The following is a 16,743-nucleotide window of genomic DNA, read 5'->3' on the forward strand; positions in this document are numbered from 1 at the left end:
ACAAACGTTCCAGCTGTTATCTTAGCAATATAACTTTGCTCTGAGCTTCTCAGAGCATTGACTGTAGGTGCATTTGATATTGCGCGCCCAGCAGAGAATCAGAGATGAGGGGCGGCATCGGGTACAAGTCAATATATAGCCTAATAAGCAACTAATTCTAAAAATTCTAAAACACTGAGAAATACTGAAATTTCATCAATTCTAAATTACATGATCCTCCCCTGGACTAGATTTTTTATTTTTTATTACTAAACCCCCCCCTTGACTAAAATTGAAAAAGCACAACCATTTTCCTCCAGCTACCAATTCTGTAAAATTCGATTCTAGATTGAAATGTTTCTTACAGAAAAATATGAAAAGCATATGCATAACCATGGTAGCAATTGAAAGGGAACAGTTGAAAATTATTAGACCAAAGGTGAGGACAAAACAGTTCACCTGACACAGGACTTAATCCATACATTACTGTTGATTTTATATGCATTTTACAATTACTGTACTTTTTGCTGCATTTGTTGATAACAAAATAGGAAAATACCCTGGACACATTCAGTAACATGATGAGAATATTCCTGGAAAATGTGGGGTAGGTGCAACATAAGAGAAAATAATTCCAAGAGTTCTAGTGAGAGGACTAACTGGTGTCTCCAAGTGGACACACACCTCTCCAAAGTGTGGGTTTCAGTGAGAGGACTAACTGGTGTCTCCAAGTGGACACACACCTGTCCAAAGTGTGGGTTTCAGTGAGAGGACTAACTGGTGTCTCCAAGTGGACACACACCTCTCCAAAGTGTGCACAGTTCCTAAGTCATTTCAATGCACTTTTATCACTCAAAGAAGAGTCTTCTAGCGATGCCGTTGAGGAACTAGAGCAAGCTCACTTGTAGCTGTTCTGTATGGAATACAACCCTGCATCTCCGCCATCACACAATTACTGTTGTTGTTTAGTCAATGCAAAAAGGGGCTTTTATTATTCACAATCTGGGTCAGGTGGGAATCATTTGACAGCTCGTGCAATTACCAACATGACTAGCTATAGTTATAAAGTTATAAAAAGTTATAAAGTTATAAAAAGTTATAAAATAGCGTTATGCTTTCACAATGCATTTCAGGGAAACAGTAATTTTGGTGCACATAGAAAAGAGTCCTGAGTGCATTCAGGTGTGTGTGCCGTGGCAATTTTTTTTTCTTCACAATAGACAAACACAGGCTCATTCTGTTCAGAACAACCCAGGGTATGATGACATGTCAATCAAATTCAATCATCAATCAAATGTATTTATGAAGTCCTTTTTACATCAATCGATGTCACAAAGTGCTGCACAGAAACCCAGCCTAAATCCCCAAACAGCAAGCAATGCAGATGTAGAAGCACGGTGGCCAAGGAAAAACTCCCTAGAAAGGCAGGAACCTAGGAAGAAACCTAGAGAGGAACCAGGCTATGAGGGTTGGCCAGTCCTCTTCTGGATGTGCCGGGTGGAGATTATAACAGAACATGGCCAAGCTGTTCAAACGTTCATAGATGACCAGCATGGTCAAATAATAATAATCACAGTGGTTGTAGAGGGTGCAACAGGTCAGCACCTCAGGAGTAGATGTCAGTTGGCTTTTCATAGCCGATCATTCAGAGTTCGACAGCAGGTGCAGTAGAGAGAGAGTCAGAAACAGCAGGTCCGGGACAAGGTAGCACATCTGGTGAACAGGTCCGGGTTCCATAGCTGTCGTCTTGTAACTGTACATCTAACATAGAGATCCTAAACGTTGACTCTGTATATGACATGAGTTTTACAATTTGGAAATGTGAAGTGCACATTTGGACTCACGGGATCATACAAGCCAGCCAAATACATCAAAGCGGTATTTATTATAATCTTCAACATCTCATCTTTCGAAATACAAAGAGTCCTCTTAATTTACATCATTCCCCCCCCCCCAACTCACTCAGACAACACAAACATGTTCAATAGCTGCCCAATCAGCAGGAGGGATGGGGGCAACTTCTCGTTGTGCGGTGCTCAAGTTCAGAACAGCTGTCAGTCAAAACAATGAAGCACATTGCCAGAGCTCTGATGTCATGTATAGCAACTGTGTTGCAATTAAGGCGTTTATCAGTGCCCAAATCTACAACCCGTATACACAGGTCCGATTTTTAACATCTTATTTATCCGTTATTTTACCAGGTAAGTTGACTGAGAACACATTCTCATTTGCAGCAACGACCTGGGGAATAGTTACAGGGGAGAGGAGGGGGATGAATGAGCCAATTGTAAACTGGGGATTATTAGGTGACCGTGATGGTTTGATAGCCAGATTGGGAATTTAGCCAGGACACCGGGGTTAACACCCCTACGATAAGTGCCATGGGATCTTTATTGACAGCAGAGAGTCAGGACACCCATTTAACATCCCATCTGAAAGATGGCACCCTACACAGGGCAGTGTCCCCAATCACTGCCCTGGGGCATTGGGATATTTTTTTAGACCAGAGGAAAGAGTGCCTCCTACTGGCCCTCCAACACCACTTCCAGCAGCATCTGGTCTCCTAACCAGGGACTGCCCAGGACCAACCATGCTTAGCTTCAGAAGCAAGCCAGTAGTGGTATGCAGGGTGGTATGCTGCTGGCAAATTGTAAAGGGCTATGTCATCTCATTGGAAAGAGTATATTATGAAGGTTATGTGAAATCAAGGGTTTATTAACACATCTCATTGGTATGTGAAATCAAGGGTTTAAGATATCTCATTGCGAACACAGATGTGTCAAGTCAAATGTGCTTAATGTTGCTAACCATGAGAGAGCAAGCCCAATGTCATTCCAGTGTCATTCTATGTAGCCGGCCTGGGACCAGTCTAATTCTCATCGATTACCCGTGTCATTCTATGTAGCCCGCCTGGGACCAGTCTAATTCTCATCGATTACCAGTGTCATTCTATGTAGCCCGCCTGGGACCAGTCTAATTCTCATCGATTACCAGTGTCATTCTATGTAGCCCGCCTGGGACCAGTCTAATTCTCATCGACTCCGTCTCAGTCACAACATGCAATTGTGTAGTATTTGGATAAAAGTAGGTTGTGTTTGTTGTTTTAATCTGAATTGAAAACTATAACTTCTCTCTTTTTTTTTCTTGACCAGTATTTGAAGTATGGTGAATTTGAAGAGACAGTTCATCACTTTGAGAAAGAGTGTAAAAACAAGGGGAAAGTTGTTCCAAAGCCCAGAGGCAACAGTCTTCGGGACTCAAAAACGCTGATTATCCAGGTAAATTGTGGATTTTATTTTATTTTTTAAAGCTGCATTCTATGGTCGTTGCCGGAAATGACAGACATTCGTCATAGATACCCCAAATAGTATACCAACCACAGACTCCAAAGTTTTAATGGAGACATTCCAACATTCCGTGATGGAAGATGATAGGTTCTATTTGAATGGTACTAGCCCATCCCTGTATCCCTACAGAAGGACCTATTGAGCTCATTTGATGACGGCGACTTCAAGGTGTTCTTCGAGCTGTGGACAGAGTTTGTCCCTTTGGAGGTCAGGGACTGTGATCCTCACGCCCAGAAACTGGAGTTTTACCTTCATGTCCACTTTACCATCTTCCCCTTGAAAATCCACTTGGGCAGACATGTACGTATAATATGCCTCTCCTAACTACCTCTTACTGGATCACTCTGTTGGATGTGCAATTTAACAAAATATATATATATATATATATTAGAAGCTACCCAAGCTCTAATTCTGTTTTAGTATGAGTTCCAGACCCAGGTTCAAATAGTTGTTTGTTTTCTTTCAAATACTTTGAGTGTGAAATTAAACCTGATTATGGAATGCAAGATGAGCAGTTTTGTCCTTTTAGGTTATCAACCTTGTTCGGTTACTGTACCACCAATGACATTTTTGCTTTGCCCGTAGTAGCTCTGATGTACATCCTCATGAGCATTTTTACCACTAGGCTTATTGTCTCATGAGTCCTTCTTTAAGTACTCGCTGTGGATAGGCCGAGTACCCCTGCTTGAAAACCACTGCACTAGGCAAGTTCAATCGAGCACACCTTGAATTAACGATTTGAACCCTGGTCTGGTGTATTCCGTTTTCTGTCTCAACATTGTACTTCTTATATCAGACTTATAGGCTAAGTGTTGCTCTTTTTTCAGCACAAGCTTTGTGTACTTTGTCATATCAGCTCCCTCATCTCTGTGGTGAGAAAAATAGCATGGCAAAAAAAAAAATGGATTAAATCACCATCAGCCAACAGATGGCCTCGTTGCACCATGCAGCCATTCCTTAGCAACAAGCCATTCACACTGGTTTGGTTGGTGAAGTTCTCTTCACAACTCCTTGGTTCCCAGGAAACCAAAATGGTGGTCCTATCCAGTGCAATTGTATAACCTGTAGCTTTTGTGAAAGTTGTGCACCATAGATAATCTAATCTTATTTTTGTATTATCCAATCAGAGTACATTTTATTTGGTCACGTGTTTAAAAAAAACGTAAGTTGTAAATACAATACAGTACATAAACATATCAATGAGCCTATACAGTGCATTTGGAAAGTATTCAGACCCCTTCCTTTTTTCCACATTTTGTTACGTTACAGCCTTATTCTCAAATTGATTTAAAAAAAAAAAAAAAATCTCATCAATCTACACACAATACCATAATGATGAAGCGAAAACAGGTTTTTAGAAATTTATGCAAATGAATAAAACTTATTTTGAAAATGATTTACATAAGTATTACATAAGTATTCAGACCCTTTGCTATGAGACTCGAAATCGAGCTCAGGTGCATCCTGTTTCCGTTGATCATCCTTGAGATGCTTCTACAACCTGATTGGAGTTCACTTATGGTAAATTCAATTGGTTGGACATGATTTGGAAAGGCACACACCTGTCTATATAAGCTCTCAAAGTTGACAGGGCCTGTCAGAGCAAAAACCAAGCCATGAGGTTGAAGGAATTGTCCATAGAGCTCAGAGACAGGATTGTGTTGAGGCACATATCTGGGGAAGGGTACCAAAACATTTCTGCAGCATTGAAGGTCCCCAAGAACCCAGTGACCTCCATCATTCTTAAATGGTAGAACTTTGAACCACCAAGACTCTTCCTAGAGCTGGCCGCCCGGGCCAAACTGAGCAATCAGGGCAGAATGGCGTTGGTCAGGGAGGTGACTAAGAACCTGATGGTCACTATGACAGAGCTCCAGAGTTCCTCTGTGGAGATGAGAAAAACTTCCAGAAGGACAACCATCTCTGCAGAACTCCACCACTCAAGCCTCCAAGGTAGAGTGGCCAGACGGAAGCCACTCCTCAGTAAAAGGCACATGACAGCCCGCTTGGAGTTTGCCAAAAGGCACCTAAATGACTCAGACCATGAGAAACAATATTTGCTGGTCTGATGAAACCACGATTGAACTCTTTGGCCTGAATGCCAAGCGTCACATCTGGAGGAAACTTGGCACCATCCCACCGGTGAAGCATGGTGGTGGCAGCATCATGCTGTGGGGACGTTTTTCAGCGCCAAGGATTGGGAGACTAGGCAGAATCGAGGGAAAGATGAACGGAGAAATGTACAGAGAGCTCCTTGATGAAAACCTGCTCCAGAGTGCTCAGGACCTCAGACTGGGGCGAAGGTTCACCTTCCAGCAAGTCAACAACCCTAAGCACACAGCCGAGACAATGCAGGAGTGGCTTCGGGACAAGTCTCTGAATGTATAAATCAAATCAAATCAAATTGTATTTGTCACATACACATGGTTAGCAGATGTTAATGCGAGTGTAGCGAAATGTCCCAAGCTTGTAGCATCATACCCAAGAAGACTCAAGGCTGTAATAACTGCCAAAGGTGCTTCAACAAAGTACTGAGTAAAGGGTCTGAATACTTATGTAAATGTGATATTTTTTTTATTTTTTTTAAATACATTTGCAAAATTGAAAAAAAAAGGTTTTTGCTTTCTCATTATGGGGTATTGTGTGTAGATTTGTTGAGGCAAAGGGTCTGAATACTTTCCAAATGCACTGTATACAACAGTGATATGGGAGTACTCTCTTCCCATATCAATACATGCAGAGCCTGTATACAACAAGAGTACTGCCCTCCCAAATCAATACATGCAGAGCCTGTATACAACAAGAGTACTGCCCTCCCAAATCAATAGTCCAATACTCTAAGCAATATTGTCTCCAGTTGGAGCAGCCCACTACTTTTATTTACCAAATTAATTCAATCAATTAATTTATGAATGTGTTTCTCCCACAGGACCGAGCAGACTTTGAGGTGAGGATCACCCACTTCAAGCACTACCTGGAGACGCGAGGGGCAGCACTCAGTCAGACCACTGAGTTCCTACCCTACTACGCCCTCCCCTTCGTGCCCAACCCTGTGGTGCACCCCTCCTTCAGAGATCTCTTCCAGGTGACACCATTGTCCCTGAACGTACTCACATATACATGCGATATCAACATTAGCAGTATGTAACAACCAAAAAGCAATGAAGGGCGGGACACTGATTGGGCACATGAATGAATGAATGAATGTGCTGTACTTCACTAACTGCCCATGGTATGCTATGGTATGTTGTTATCAGGAGTCCTGGATTCCAGAGATGAAGCGAGAGCTGGAGAAGTTCCTGACTGTGACACTGAAAGTGTCCGACACTCCAAGGCTTCTGTCGTTATATGTATCCTTTTGACAAGAATCTTTCAACGTGACCCATATTCAGTTAAGCTGAGGTCACACCAGGAAGGGCAATCTGAGCAGCATTTAAAAAATAAAAATAAAAAAATGTTTACAACATACGTTCACAGCATAAAATCATATAGTAAAACCTATATACACTAGTGGGGCGGCAGGTAGCCTAGTGGTTAGAGTGTAGGGACGGCAGGTAGCCTAGTGGTTAGAGTGTAGGGACGGCAGGTAGCCTAGTGGTTAGAGTGTAGGGACGGCAGGTAGCCTAGTGGTTAGAGTGTAGGGACGGCAGGTAGCCTAGTGGTTAGAGTGTAGGGACGGCAGGTAGCCTAGTGGTTTAGGGACGGCAGGTAGCCTAGTGGTTAGAGTGTAGGGACGGCAGGTAGCCTAGTGGTTAGAGTGTAGGGACGGCAGGTAGCCTAGTGGTTAGAGTGTAGGGACGGCAGGTAGCCTAGTGGTTAGAGTGTAGGGACGGCAGGTAGCCTAGTGGTTAGAGTGTAGGGACGGCAGGTAGCCTAGTGGTTAGAGTGTAGGGACGGCAGGTAGCCTAGTGGTTAGAGTGTAGGGACGGCAGGTAGCCTAGTGGTTAGAGTGTAGGGACGGCAGGTAGCCTAGTGGTTAGAGTGTAGGGACGGCAGGTAGCCTAGTGGTTAGAGTGTAGGGGACGGCCTAGTGGTTAGAGTGTAGGGACGGCCTAGTGGTTAGAGTGTAGGGACGGCCTAGTAGCCTAGTGGTTAGAGTGTAGGGACGGCCTAGTGGTTAGAGTGTAGGGACGGCCTAGTGGCAGTGTAGCCTAGTGGTTAGAGTGTAGGGACGGCCTAGTGGGAGTGTAGGGACGGCCTAGTGGTTAGAGTGTAGGGACGGCCTAGTGGTTAGAGTGTAGGGACGGCAGGTAGCCCAGTGGTTAGAGTGTAGGGATGGCAGGTAGCCTAGTGGTTAGAGTGTAGGGACGGCAGGTAGCCTAGTGGTTAGAGTGTAGGGACGGCAGGTAGCCTAGTGGTTAGAGTGTAGGGACGGCAGGTAGCCTAGTGGTTAGAGTGTAGGGACGGCCTAGTGGTTAGAGTGTAGGGACGGCAGGTAGCCTAGTGGTTAGAGTGTAGGGACGGCCTAGTGGTTAGAGTGTAGGGACGGCAGGTAGCCTAGTGGTTAGAGTGTAGGGACGGCAGGTAGCCTAGTGGTTAGAGTGTAGGGACGGCAGGTAGCCTAGTGGTTAGAGTGTAGGGACGGCAGGTAGCCTAGTGGTTAGAGTGTAGGGACGGCCTAGTGGTTAGAGTGTAGGGACGGCAGGTAGCCTAGTGGTTAGAGTGTAGGGACGGCCTAGTGGTTAGAGTGTAGGGACGGCAGGTAGCCTAGTGGTTAGAGTCTTGGGCCAGTAGGTGGATCGAATCCCCTGAGCTGACAAGGTAAAAATCTGTTCTTCTGACCCTGAACAAGGCAGTTAACCCACTGTGCCCCGGTAGGCCGTTATTGTAAATAAGAATTTGCTCTGACTTGACTGACTTGCCTAGTTAAATAAAGGTTAAATAAAATTAAATAAATAAAATAGTGGCACCTTACGGGCGGGAAATCATTGGAAATTAATCATTTGATTGAATGCAATTCCCCTCTCCAACAAATATGTGTTTATCTGTTCAGATTTTTGGTCTCAGAATTGGCTTCCAAAATTCCCAACTCCAGACGATTAAAAAAAAAACCTCCCCAAAAAGTCAGCGAGAAGTGCGATATGCCCGCTCGCTGATTCGCGTGTCGGTGACTCGACGGCGGCGGCGTGTTTTGATGAGCCTACCATGAACCCATGTTATCCATATCTGTTAAAAACAGTAGCCTACCATGGACCCAGTAGCCTACCATGAACCCATGTCATCCATATCTGTTAAAAACAGTAACCTACCATGAACCCAGTAGCCTACCATGAACCCAGTAGTCTACCATGAACCCATGTTATCCATATCTGTTAAAAACAGTAGCCTACCATAGAAGTAGAGTCAGACCTACTATTGGGATCATAATTGCGATGCAAATCAAAATGTGTTCATCTGTTCAGCTTCTTTTTTTTTTGGTGTCTGGATAAATAGCGGGAATATGTTCAACTCTGGTGCATTAAAACAAAAAATCCAGTGGAATCAAGGCGCAGTGCTCTCTCTTTAAAATGCAAGGTTTTGATACCATGAGGCTGTGTTATCTATATTAGAAACAGTAGGCGCAATGCAATGGTTTGAACCATGAGGCTGTGTTATCTATATTAGAAACAAGGCGCAATGCACTCTCTTTAAAATGCAAGGTTTTGATACCATGAGGCTGTGTTATCTATATTAGAAACAGTAGGCGCAACAATGGTTTGATACCATGAGGCTGTGTTATCTATATTAGAAACAGTAGGCGCAATGCACTCTCTTTAAAATGCAAGGTTTTGATACCATGAGGCTGTGTTATCTATATTAGAAACAGTAGGCGCAATGCACTCTCTTTAAAATGCAAGGTTTTGATACCATGAGGCTGTGTTATCTATATTAGAAACAGTAGGCGCAATGCAATGGTTTGATACCATGAGGCTGTGTTATCTATATTAGAAACAGTAGGCGCAGTGCTCTCTCTTTAAAATGCAAGATTTTGATACCATGAGGCTGTGTTATCTATATTAGAAAAAGTAGGCGCAATGCACTCTCTTTAAAATGCAAGGTTTTGATACCATGAGGCTGTGTTATCTATATTAGAAACAGTTGGCCTATAGGCTAGGGCTGGCATCTCCAAACTGGGAATGGGAATGTGAATTCATGTTTTCGTAATGTCCTCAAAAAACATTTCTTTCTTTTATATTTATATATTTTTTTATATACACCTTTTTCACCCCAATTTCATGGTATCCAATTGTTAGTAGCTACTATCTTGTCTCATCGCTACAACTCCCGTACGGGTTCAGGAGAGACGAAGGTTGAAAGTCATGCGTCCTCCGATACACAACTCAACCAAGCCTCATTGCTTCTTAACACAGCGCGCATCCAACCCGGAAGCCAGCCGCACCAATGTGTCGGAGGAAACACCGTGCACCTGGCAACCTTGGTTAGCGCACACTGCGCCCGGCCAGCCACAAGAGTCGCTGGTGCGCGATGAGACAAGGATATCCCTACCGGCCAAACCCTCCCTAACCCGGACGACGCTAGGCCAATTGTGCGTCGCCCCACGGACCTCCCGGTCGCGGCTGGTTACGACAGAGCCTGCAACAAATTGGCCTAGCAAAAAAGCCCTCCCTAACCCGGATGACGCTAGGCCAATTGTGCGTTGCCCCACGGACCTCCCGGTCGCGGCTGGTTACGACAGAGCCTGCAACAAATTGGCCTAGCCAAAAAGCCCTCCCTATCCCGGAGAAACGCTAGGCCAATTGTGCAATGCCCCACGGACCTCCCGGTCGCGGCTGGATACGACAGAGCCTGCAACAAATTGGCCTAGAAAAGTAAGGCCTATAGGCCAATTGGCTGGCATCCCACGGACCTGGGAATGCTGGAATACGACAGAGCCTGCAACAAATTGGCCTAGCAAAAAACATCCCTAACCCGGATACGCTAGGCCAATTGTTTATATACACCACGGACCTCACCCCGGTCGCGGCTGGTTACGACAGAGCCTGCAACAAATTGGCCTAGCAAAAAGCCCTCCCTAACCCGGATCGCTAGGCCAATTGTGCTCGCCCCACGGACCTCCCGGTCGCGGCTGGTTAGGACAGAGCCTGCAACAAATTGGCCTAGATAAAAAGCCCTCCCTAACCCTCACGCTAGGCCATTGTGCGCGCATCCCCCGGACCTCCCGGTCGTGGCTGGAGGACAGAACCTGCAACAAATTGGCCTAGCAAAAAAGCCCTCCCTGGACGACGCTAGGCCACTCGCCCACGGACCTCCCACAAGAGCGGCTGGTTACGACAGAGCCTGCAACAAATTGGCCTAGCAAAAAAGCCCTCCCTAACCCGGACGACGCTAGGCCAATTGTGCGTCGCCCCACGGACCTCCCGGTCGCGGCTGGTTACGACAGAGCCTGCAACAAATTGGCCTAGCAAAAAAGCCCTCCCTAACCCGGACGACGCTAGGCCAATTGTGCGTCGCCCCACGGACCTCCCAGTCGCGGCTGGTTACGACAGAACCTGCAACAAATTGGCCTAGCAAAAAACAACTAATGCAACAAAATACATTTTTATCAACTATTACACTTTTTTTGTTCCCCTACCGGACAAGGATTGTCCCGACATTCAAGAATCCCAGAAATATGTTGAGCATGTTTGCAATCCACATTGTTCTAAGTAGGCTAATTGCATGGCTTCAGTATTAAATTTTTTTTTTTTTTTTTTAAATGAACATAGGATTAACACTGATATAGGCCTAGTGTAAAATGATGTCTGAGCTAAGCCAAACATGGTCAATAAGCATTCAACAATAAGCATGGTTGTCAATTCACTATTGATTAGACCTAAATCGAATTAAAATAAAATGAAACAACAACTTGTTTTAAATAGGCTGTCTAAATACAGTTACAGGCACCATAATTGCTCCCCGTGGCCGCGGGCATATAACATTAGACCTAAGACAACGTAGAGTATGGAGAATTTTACGCACAGCCACAGCTTTCACAAGAGCTGGAAAGAATATCCAATATAAAGAGAAAGGGGGAATGTGAAAGGTAAACAAACAGGCAAATGTACAGTACATTTGGAAAGTATTCAGACCCCTGGACTTTTTTCACATTTTTGTTACTTTACAGCCGTATTCTAAAATGTATTACATCTACATACAATACCCCATAATGACAAAGCAAAAACAATTTTTTAGAAATTGTTGCAAATGTATTAAATGCAGTACTTTGTTGAAGTACCTTTGGCAGCGATTACAGATTATAGTCTTCTTGGGTAGGACGCTACAAGTTTGGCACACCTGTATTTGGGGAGTTTCTCCCATTCTTCTCTGCAGATCCTCTCATGATCTGTCAGGTTGGATGGGGAGCGTCGCTGCACAGCTATTTTCATGGTGGGAAAATGCCTGTGTCAGTTGTTTTAAATGACAAAATTGCCAACTAACTTTTGTTCGATACTTTCGACTCATAGTCTGAGAATAGAGTCTTTACAGTCAGTGCACAACAACGATTTATTTCAGTCTCAAACGACCATTATCAGGGCATTGTACTTAGTTTCCTAAACAGAGGAACTGAGGTGTTAACCAACAGTTGTTCAAGTAGTAACGCTCTATTCTCACTCTGCCAAAAAAAGTAGCCATTGGCCAGTTTCCTAAGGTTCTCTGTATTCAAATAATGCTTTTACCATCCTTAGTTACAGAGATGGCTTAGAAACGTTTGAGGCATCAGTGAATGCTAAGTGAAAGTCCTGTAGCGTATTCTAGAGAGAGAAAAGGACAACAAAAAAATAAAAAATCAGTAAATGGGGGAACAAAATGTGAGAATGACTCTCTGATTCAAGCCATTCCAAATACAGCTAGCTCTTGCTCTCATCTGCGAAGCGTATTCAGGACTCCAATAAAAAGCTTTAATTTCAGCCACTAAAGTGACGGTTAAGATTCAGGCAATCACTCGACTGTATACTATCCAGCAACCTCCCCAAGCATTATGCCGATTTTGATATTGTGAAAGCCGGGCTATGTTCGAGTGCAAAAAACAACCATCTGATCCCGCCTCTGACCCTTATAATGGTGTAAGGGCAAGTAAGTGAGAGAATTGGATAAGGCGATGACATCAGAACAATTGTAGCTTTCATATGAAAACACAATGGATAGATTTTCCTTTCTGATGTCCATTCACGTCATTAAACCTTTATCCCCCCCTGCCGTGAAAATCCTTCAGGATTATAATATTATCATAATATTTATGGAGCCCAGCCTTTACCCAACAGTCAAGACTACAGAGCTTGTTTACTGTCTGCGTGGGAGTTTCTCCTCTCCACTGTTCTGGCCTGATGGACATTAGTACTGGTAGTGTTTACCAACCAATGTTGTCTTAAAAAAAACTGTTCTACCTTTTTTTTTCTGCTTGTGATGCAAACCTTTAACAAACATTGAAAAGCGACCGTCATTTCATTTGGAAAGACAAACACCTGTCAGATATAACGAGGGAGGATATCCTTTGCAAATGTTGAAAATGTCTCAGGAATATGATAGACTGTTGTCTCTGCTGCCGCACGGCAAGCGATACCGAATACGATCGTGTATTGTTTCTTTACCGTGGCCGTTAACGCAGAAGGATGGCGGAAGGAACACCAAAGGTGATTTGTACCCATAGAAATAAATATAATATATGCTTTCCATTCTATTGTCATTCTATTTCCATCATTGTCCTTCTCCAGTCTTTTTCTAAAGAGCATATTATTATTATTATTATTATTTATTTACATCAGATAGACTTCCATACCTGTCACTGTCTAAACAAATTCTTTCACTTCTTTCACTTGACAAAAGAACCTACTGTAGACTGTGCTGAATGAGCATCATGAGTCATCATACATACTATGATTCCTTGTGTTGTGACTTATCCTTCAGTAAACGTGGTATACACACACATCTCAATATTGAAGGTTTAGAGCCAATGACGGACACATACGGATACTGCAAATGCATGAGTTAACACTGTAACCTAAATGCATGTCAGGCACTGCAGTTGCCAGGGTAATTTGGATTGTTATCAACCGATGATGGAATTGCCATGGTAATATGGAATTTGCATTCACATTTTTGTAATGTCAGCGAAATTGACTGTTGATAAACCACAAAATTGAAGCCTGGGCCGATTGCACTAGCTATGTGAAAGTTCAAACTAAGCCAAGTTATACACTTAAGTGTGTGCTTACTAAATATAGATGTATATTATATAGAATATAGAATACTTTACTATAGTCAACCATTTTATTTTCCCCCGATGGTTTATACAGTGTTAGCTAGATCACTGAACTAGCTAGCTATCTTATTAACTGTCTGGTTAACAAGGTGATTGAGGTCTTCTTCTGATTATTGATTGGCTATCACAGACGTAGGTTATTACTGACTTGCTGCTGTGCTTCATGGCCTCCAGTCCATTCATCATGGCCTCATTGACTTGAATGGTGATTCCCATTCTGGTCATTCTACTGCTATGGGACTTAAATAATTGCTAGATGTTTGTGTGCTTATGTGTGTGACTGTTTTGATTCTATTTTTTGTGTGTGTGTGTGTGTGTGTGTGTGTGTGTGTGTGTGTGTGTGTGTGTGTGTGTGTGTGTGTGTGTGTTCTATATGTGTTTACAGACACCATACAGCAGCTGCGGCTGCAGCTGGCCGAAGCAGAGAAGAGGACCAGCAGCTACATGAGGAGGTTCAATAAGATGCAGGCCGATCACCACAACCTGATAGGAGTCACTGCCGAGCTGGTGGACTCTCTGGAGGCTACAGTCAGTGGGAAAATGGTAGGGCCTAACATGTACAAGTTATATTAGCCTGGTCCTAGATCTGTCAACAATGTTTACATACTGTTTTACCCACTTTATACTGTATTCTAGTCATGGCTCATCCTATTTAACTACTGCTGTACACACCTTTTCTATTCATATACTGTTCATACACACCATGTATACACTGAGTGTACAAAATGTTAAGAACACCTTCCTCATATTGAGTTGCTTAAAAATCCATCTTTAACCTGTCTCCTCCCCTTCGTCTACACTGATTTGAAGTGGATTTAACACGTGACATCACTAAGGGATCATAGCTTTCACCTGGATTCACCTGGTCAGTCTATGTCATGGAAAGAGCAGCTGTTCTTAATGTTTTGTCCACTCTGTGTGTATATATTTATATATATATATATATTACGGACACTGACTTTGCTCGTTCTGATATTTCTTCATATCTTGTTTTGTACTTTTTGGGATTATGTGTGTATTATTGTATTGCTAGATATTACTGCACTCACTGTTGGAGTTAGAAACACAAGCATTTAGCTACACCTGTGATAACATCTGAAAATCTTTGTATGCAAAAAATCACCTTGGATTCGATTTCAACTTGAGAGGGGGGGACGAATCCCAGTTTGTTTGCCTAGTTAGCATGACAATGAGTGGCATGATAGCACCGACAGACTGTTACCCAGGCTACAGATACAACAAACCCTTTGAAACAGGGAACACGCACACACATGATTCCTTAGTGATTTAGTCCACGATCAGCTCCATTGTCTTGCTTACGTTGAGGGAGGAGTTGTTGTCCTGGCACCACACTGCCAGGTCTCACTGACCTCCTCCCTAAAGGTTGTCTCGTCGTCGTTAGTGATACGGCCAAACATCGTCGTGTCATCAGCAAACTTAATGATGGTGTTGGAGTCGTGGGTGAACAGGGAGTACAGAAGGGGACTAAGCACGCACACCTGATGGGCCCCCGTGTTGAGGGACTGGCGAAATGTCCCCACTTGTCCGAGTTTTCCTTGTTTTACAATCCTTGTTGGGACCAAACAATTGATTCCAATTCAAAATGATATTTTCCATAACCCCTAACCACAAACCCTAACTCCTTAACCTAACCCTAAAATAGCCTTTTTCCTTGTTGGGACTGGCGAAATGTCCCCATTTGTCCGAATTTTGGTCTGTGGTCCCCACAAGGATAGTAAAACCAAACACACACACACACACACACACACGCACACACACACACACACGCAAACAGTATAATAGCACCATTTTACATCGTGATGACTGATTTTAGGCTACACTCACAACATACACAAAAATAGCAAGCCCTTCCTCCCCCTTCCTCCCTCCCCCTTCCTCTCTCCCCCTTCCTCCCTCCCTCCCCCTTCCTCTCTCCCCCTTCCTTCCTCCCTCCCTCCCCCTTCCTCCCTCCCCCTTCCTCCCTCTTCCTCCCTCCCCCTTCCTCTCTCCCCCTTCCTCCCTCTCCCTCCCTCCCTCCCTCCCCCTTCCTCCCTCTCCCTCCCTCCCTCCTCTCAGAGCTCAGTTGGGATGTTCTGATGCTGTTGTGTTTTTGCAGATCTCCCCAGAATACCTCCAGAGTGTGTGTGTGCGTCTCTTCAGTAGCCAGTTGAGGCAGAGTGCGGCGCAGAGCATCGACTTCACCAGGCCTGGCACTGTGAGTGACAACACACACCGCCCTTCACTAATGAGAAAACACTCCATTTCCCATGAGCACTGTAGAGCCGTTTTAGTAGAAGAAGAAACATTTATGGGAAAGGTAGTGTACTTTCTACAGTATAGCCTCTCCACTTTCTCCTGAGCGAATTACTTTCTAATGCATTTCTCTATACCCCGCAATAACATCTGCTAAACACCTGTATGATGACCAATAAAATTAGATTTTTTTTTGTATTTTTTTGTATTTTACACTTGACATAGCATTATGTAGCAATACATTATATTTCTTTAGCCTCACGTTGGTAGGACTAAAGGTTAACCAAGTAGGAAAGTTAGAACCCGGTTATATAATACTGTATTTTCAGTGCATAAACCTGACTTTGTTGTTACGTTTTCACAACAGTTTGCTGTTAATATAGCAGCACTCCTCAGTCTGGGACGTATTCCGAGTTTCTCAAGGACGTCACCCCCAAAAACAGAACACGCACAAGCACACCCCTTCCTCCCTTCCTCTTCCCCTCCCTCCCTCTTCCCCTCCCTCCCTCCCTCCCTCCCCCTTCCTCCCCCTTCCTCCCTCCCCCCCCTCTTCCCCTCCCTCCCTGCCTCCCTCCCTCCCTGCCTCCCTGCCTCCCTCCCCCTGCCCCTGCCTCCCTCCCCCTTCCTCCCTCCCCCCCCTTCCCCCCTTCCTCCCTCCCTCTCCCTTCCTCCCTCCCCCCCTTCCCCCCCCTTCCTCCCTCCCTCCCCCTTCCTCCCTCCCCCTTCCCCCCCCTTCCTCCCTCCCTCTCCCTTCCTCCCCCCTTCCCCCTTCCCCCTTCCTCCCTCCCTCCCCTTCATTGAATCTAAAATCTGAGCGAGATGATAACGTCCTTTACGTAATATACTAAGAAGTTTGATACGATATACTGTAACGTTATGTAGTATGCTGTACTGATGCAGAAGGTTGATACGATATACTCTAAC

The 16,743-nt window shown here is 44.2% G+C and overlaps 1 protein-coding gene across 3 annotated transcripts in view; it reads left to right on the forward strand.

The window, feature by feature from the left end:
• Window positions 1–16,743, forward strand: part of LOC112251956 (lisH domain-containing protein ARMC9) — an 83,697-nt gene that overhangs the window by 3,221 nt on the left and 63,733 nt on the right. For all 3 annotated transcript variants that reach the window (XM_042322890.1, XM_042322892.1, XM_042322891.1), the window contains exons 3-9: window positions 3,132–3,257; window positions 3,456–3,626; window positions 6,256–6,411; window positions 6,584–6,676; window positions 12,913–12,937; window positions 13,952–14,109; window positions 15,683–15,781. In XM_042322890.1, coding sequence (XP_042178824.1) covers window positions 3,132–3,257; window positions 3,456–3,626; window positions 6,256–6,411; window positions 6,584–6,676; window positions 12,913–12,937; window positions 13,952–14,109; window positions 15,683–15,781 — 828 coding nt within the window. The remainder of the gene's footprint in view (window positions 1–3,131; window positions 3,258–3,455; window positions 3,627–6,255; window positions 6,412–6,583; window positions 6,677–12,912; window positions 12,938–13,951; window positions 14,110–15,682; window positions 15,782–16,743) is intronic.

Source organism: Oncorhynchus tshawytscha, linkage group LG06 (assembly GCF_018296145.1).
Source record: "Oncorhynchus tshawytscha isolate Ot180627B linkage group LG06, Otsh_v2.0, whole genome shotgun sequence".
Lineage (NCBI taxonomy): Eukaryota > Metazoa > Chordata > Actinopteri > Salmoniformes > Salmonidae > Oncorhynchus > Oncorhynchus tshawytscha.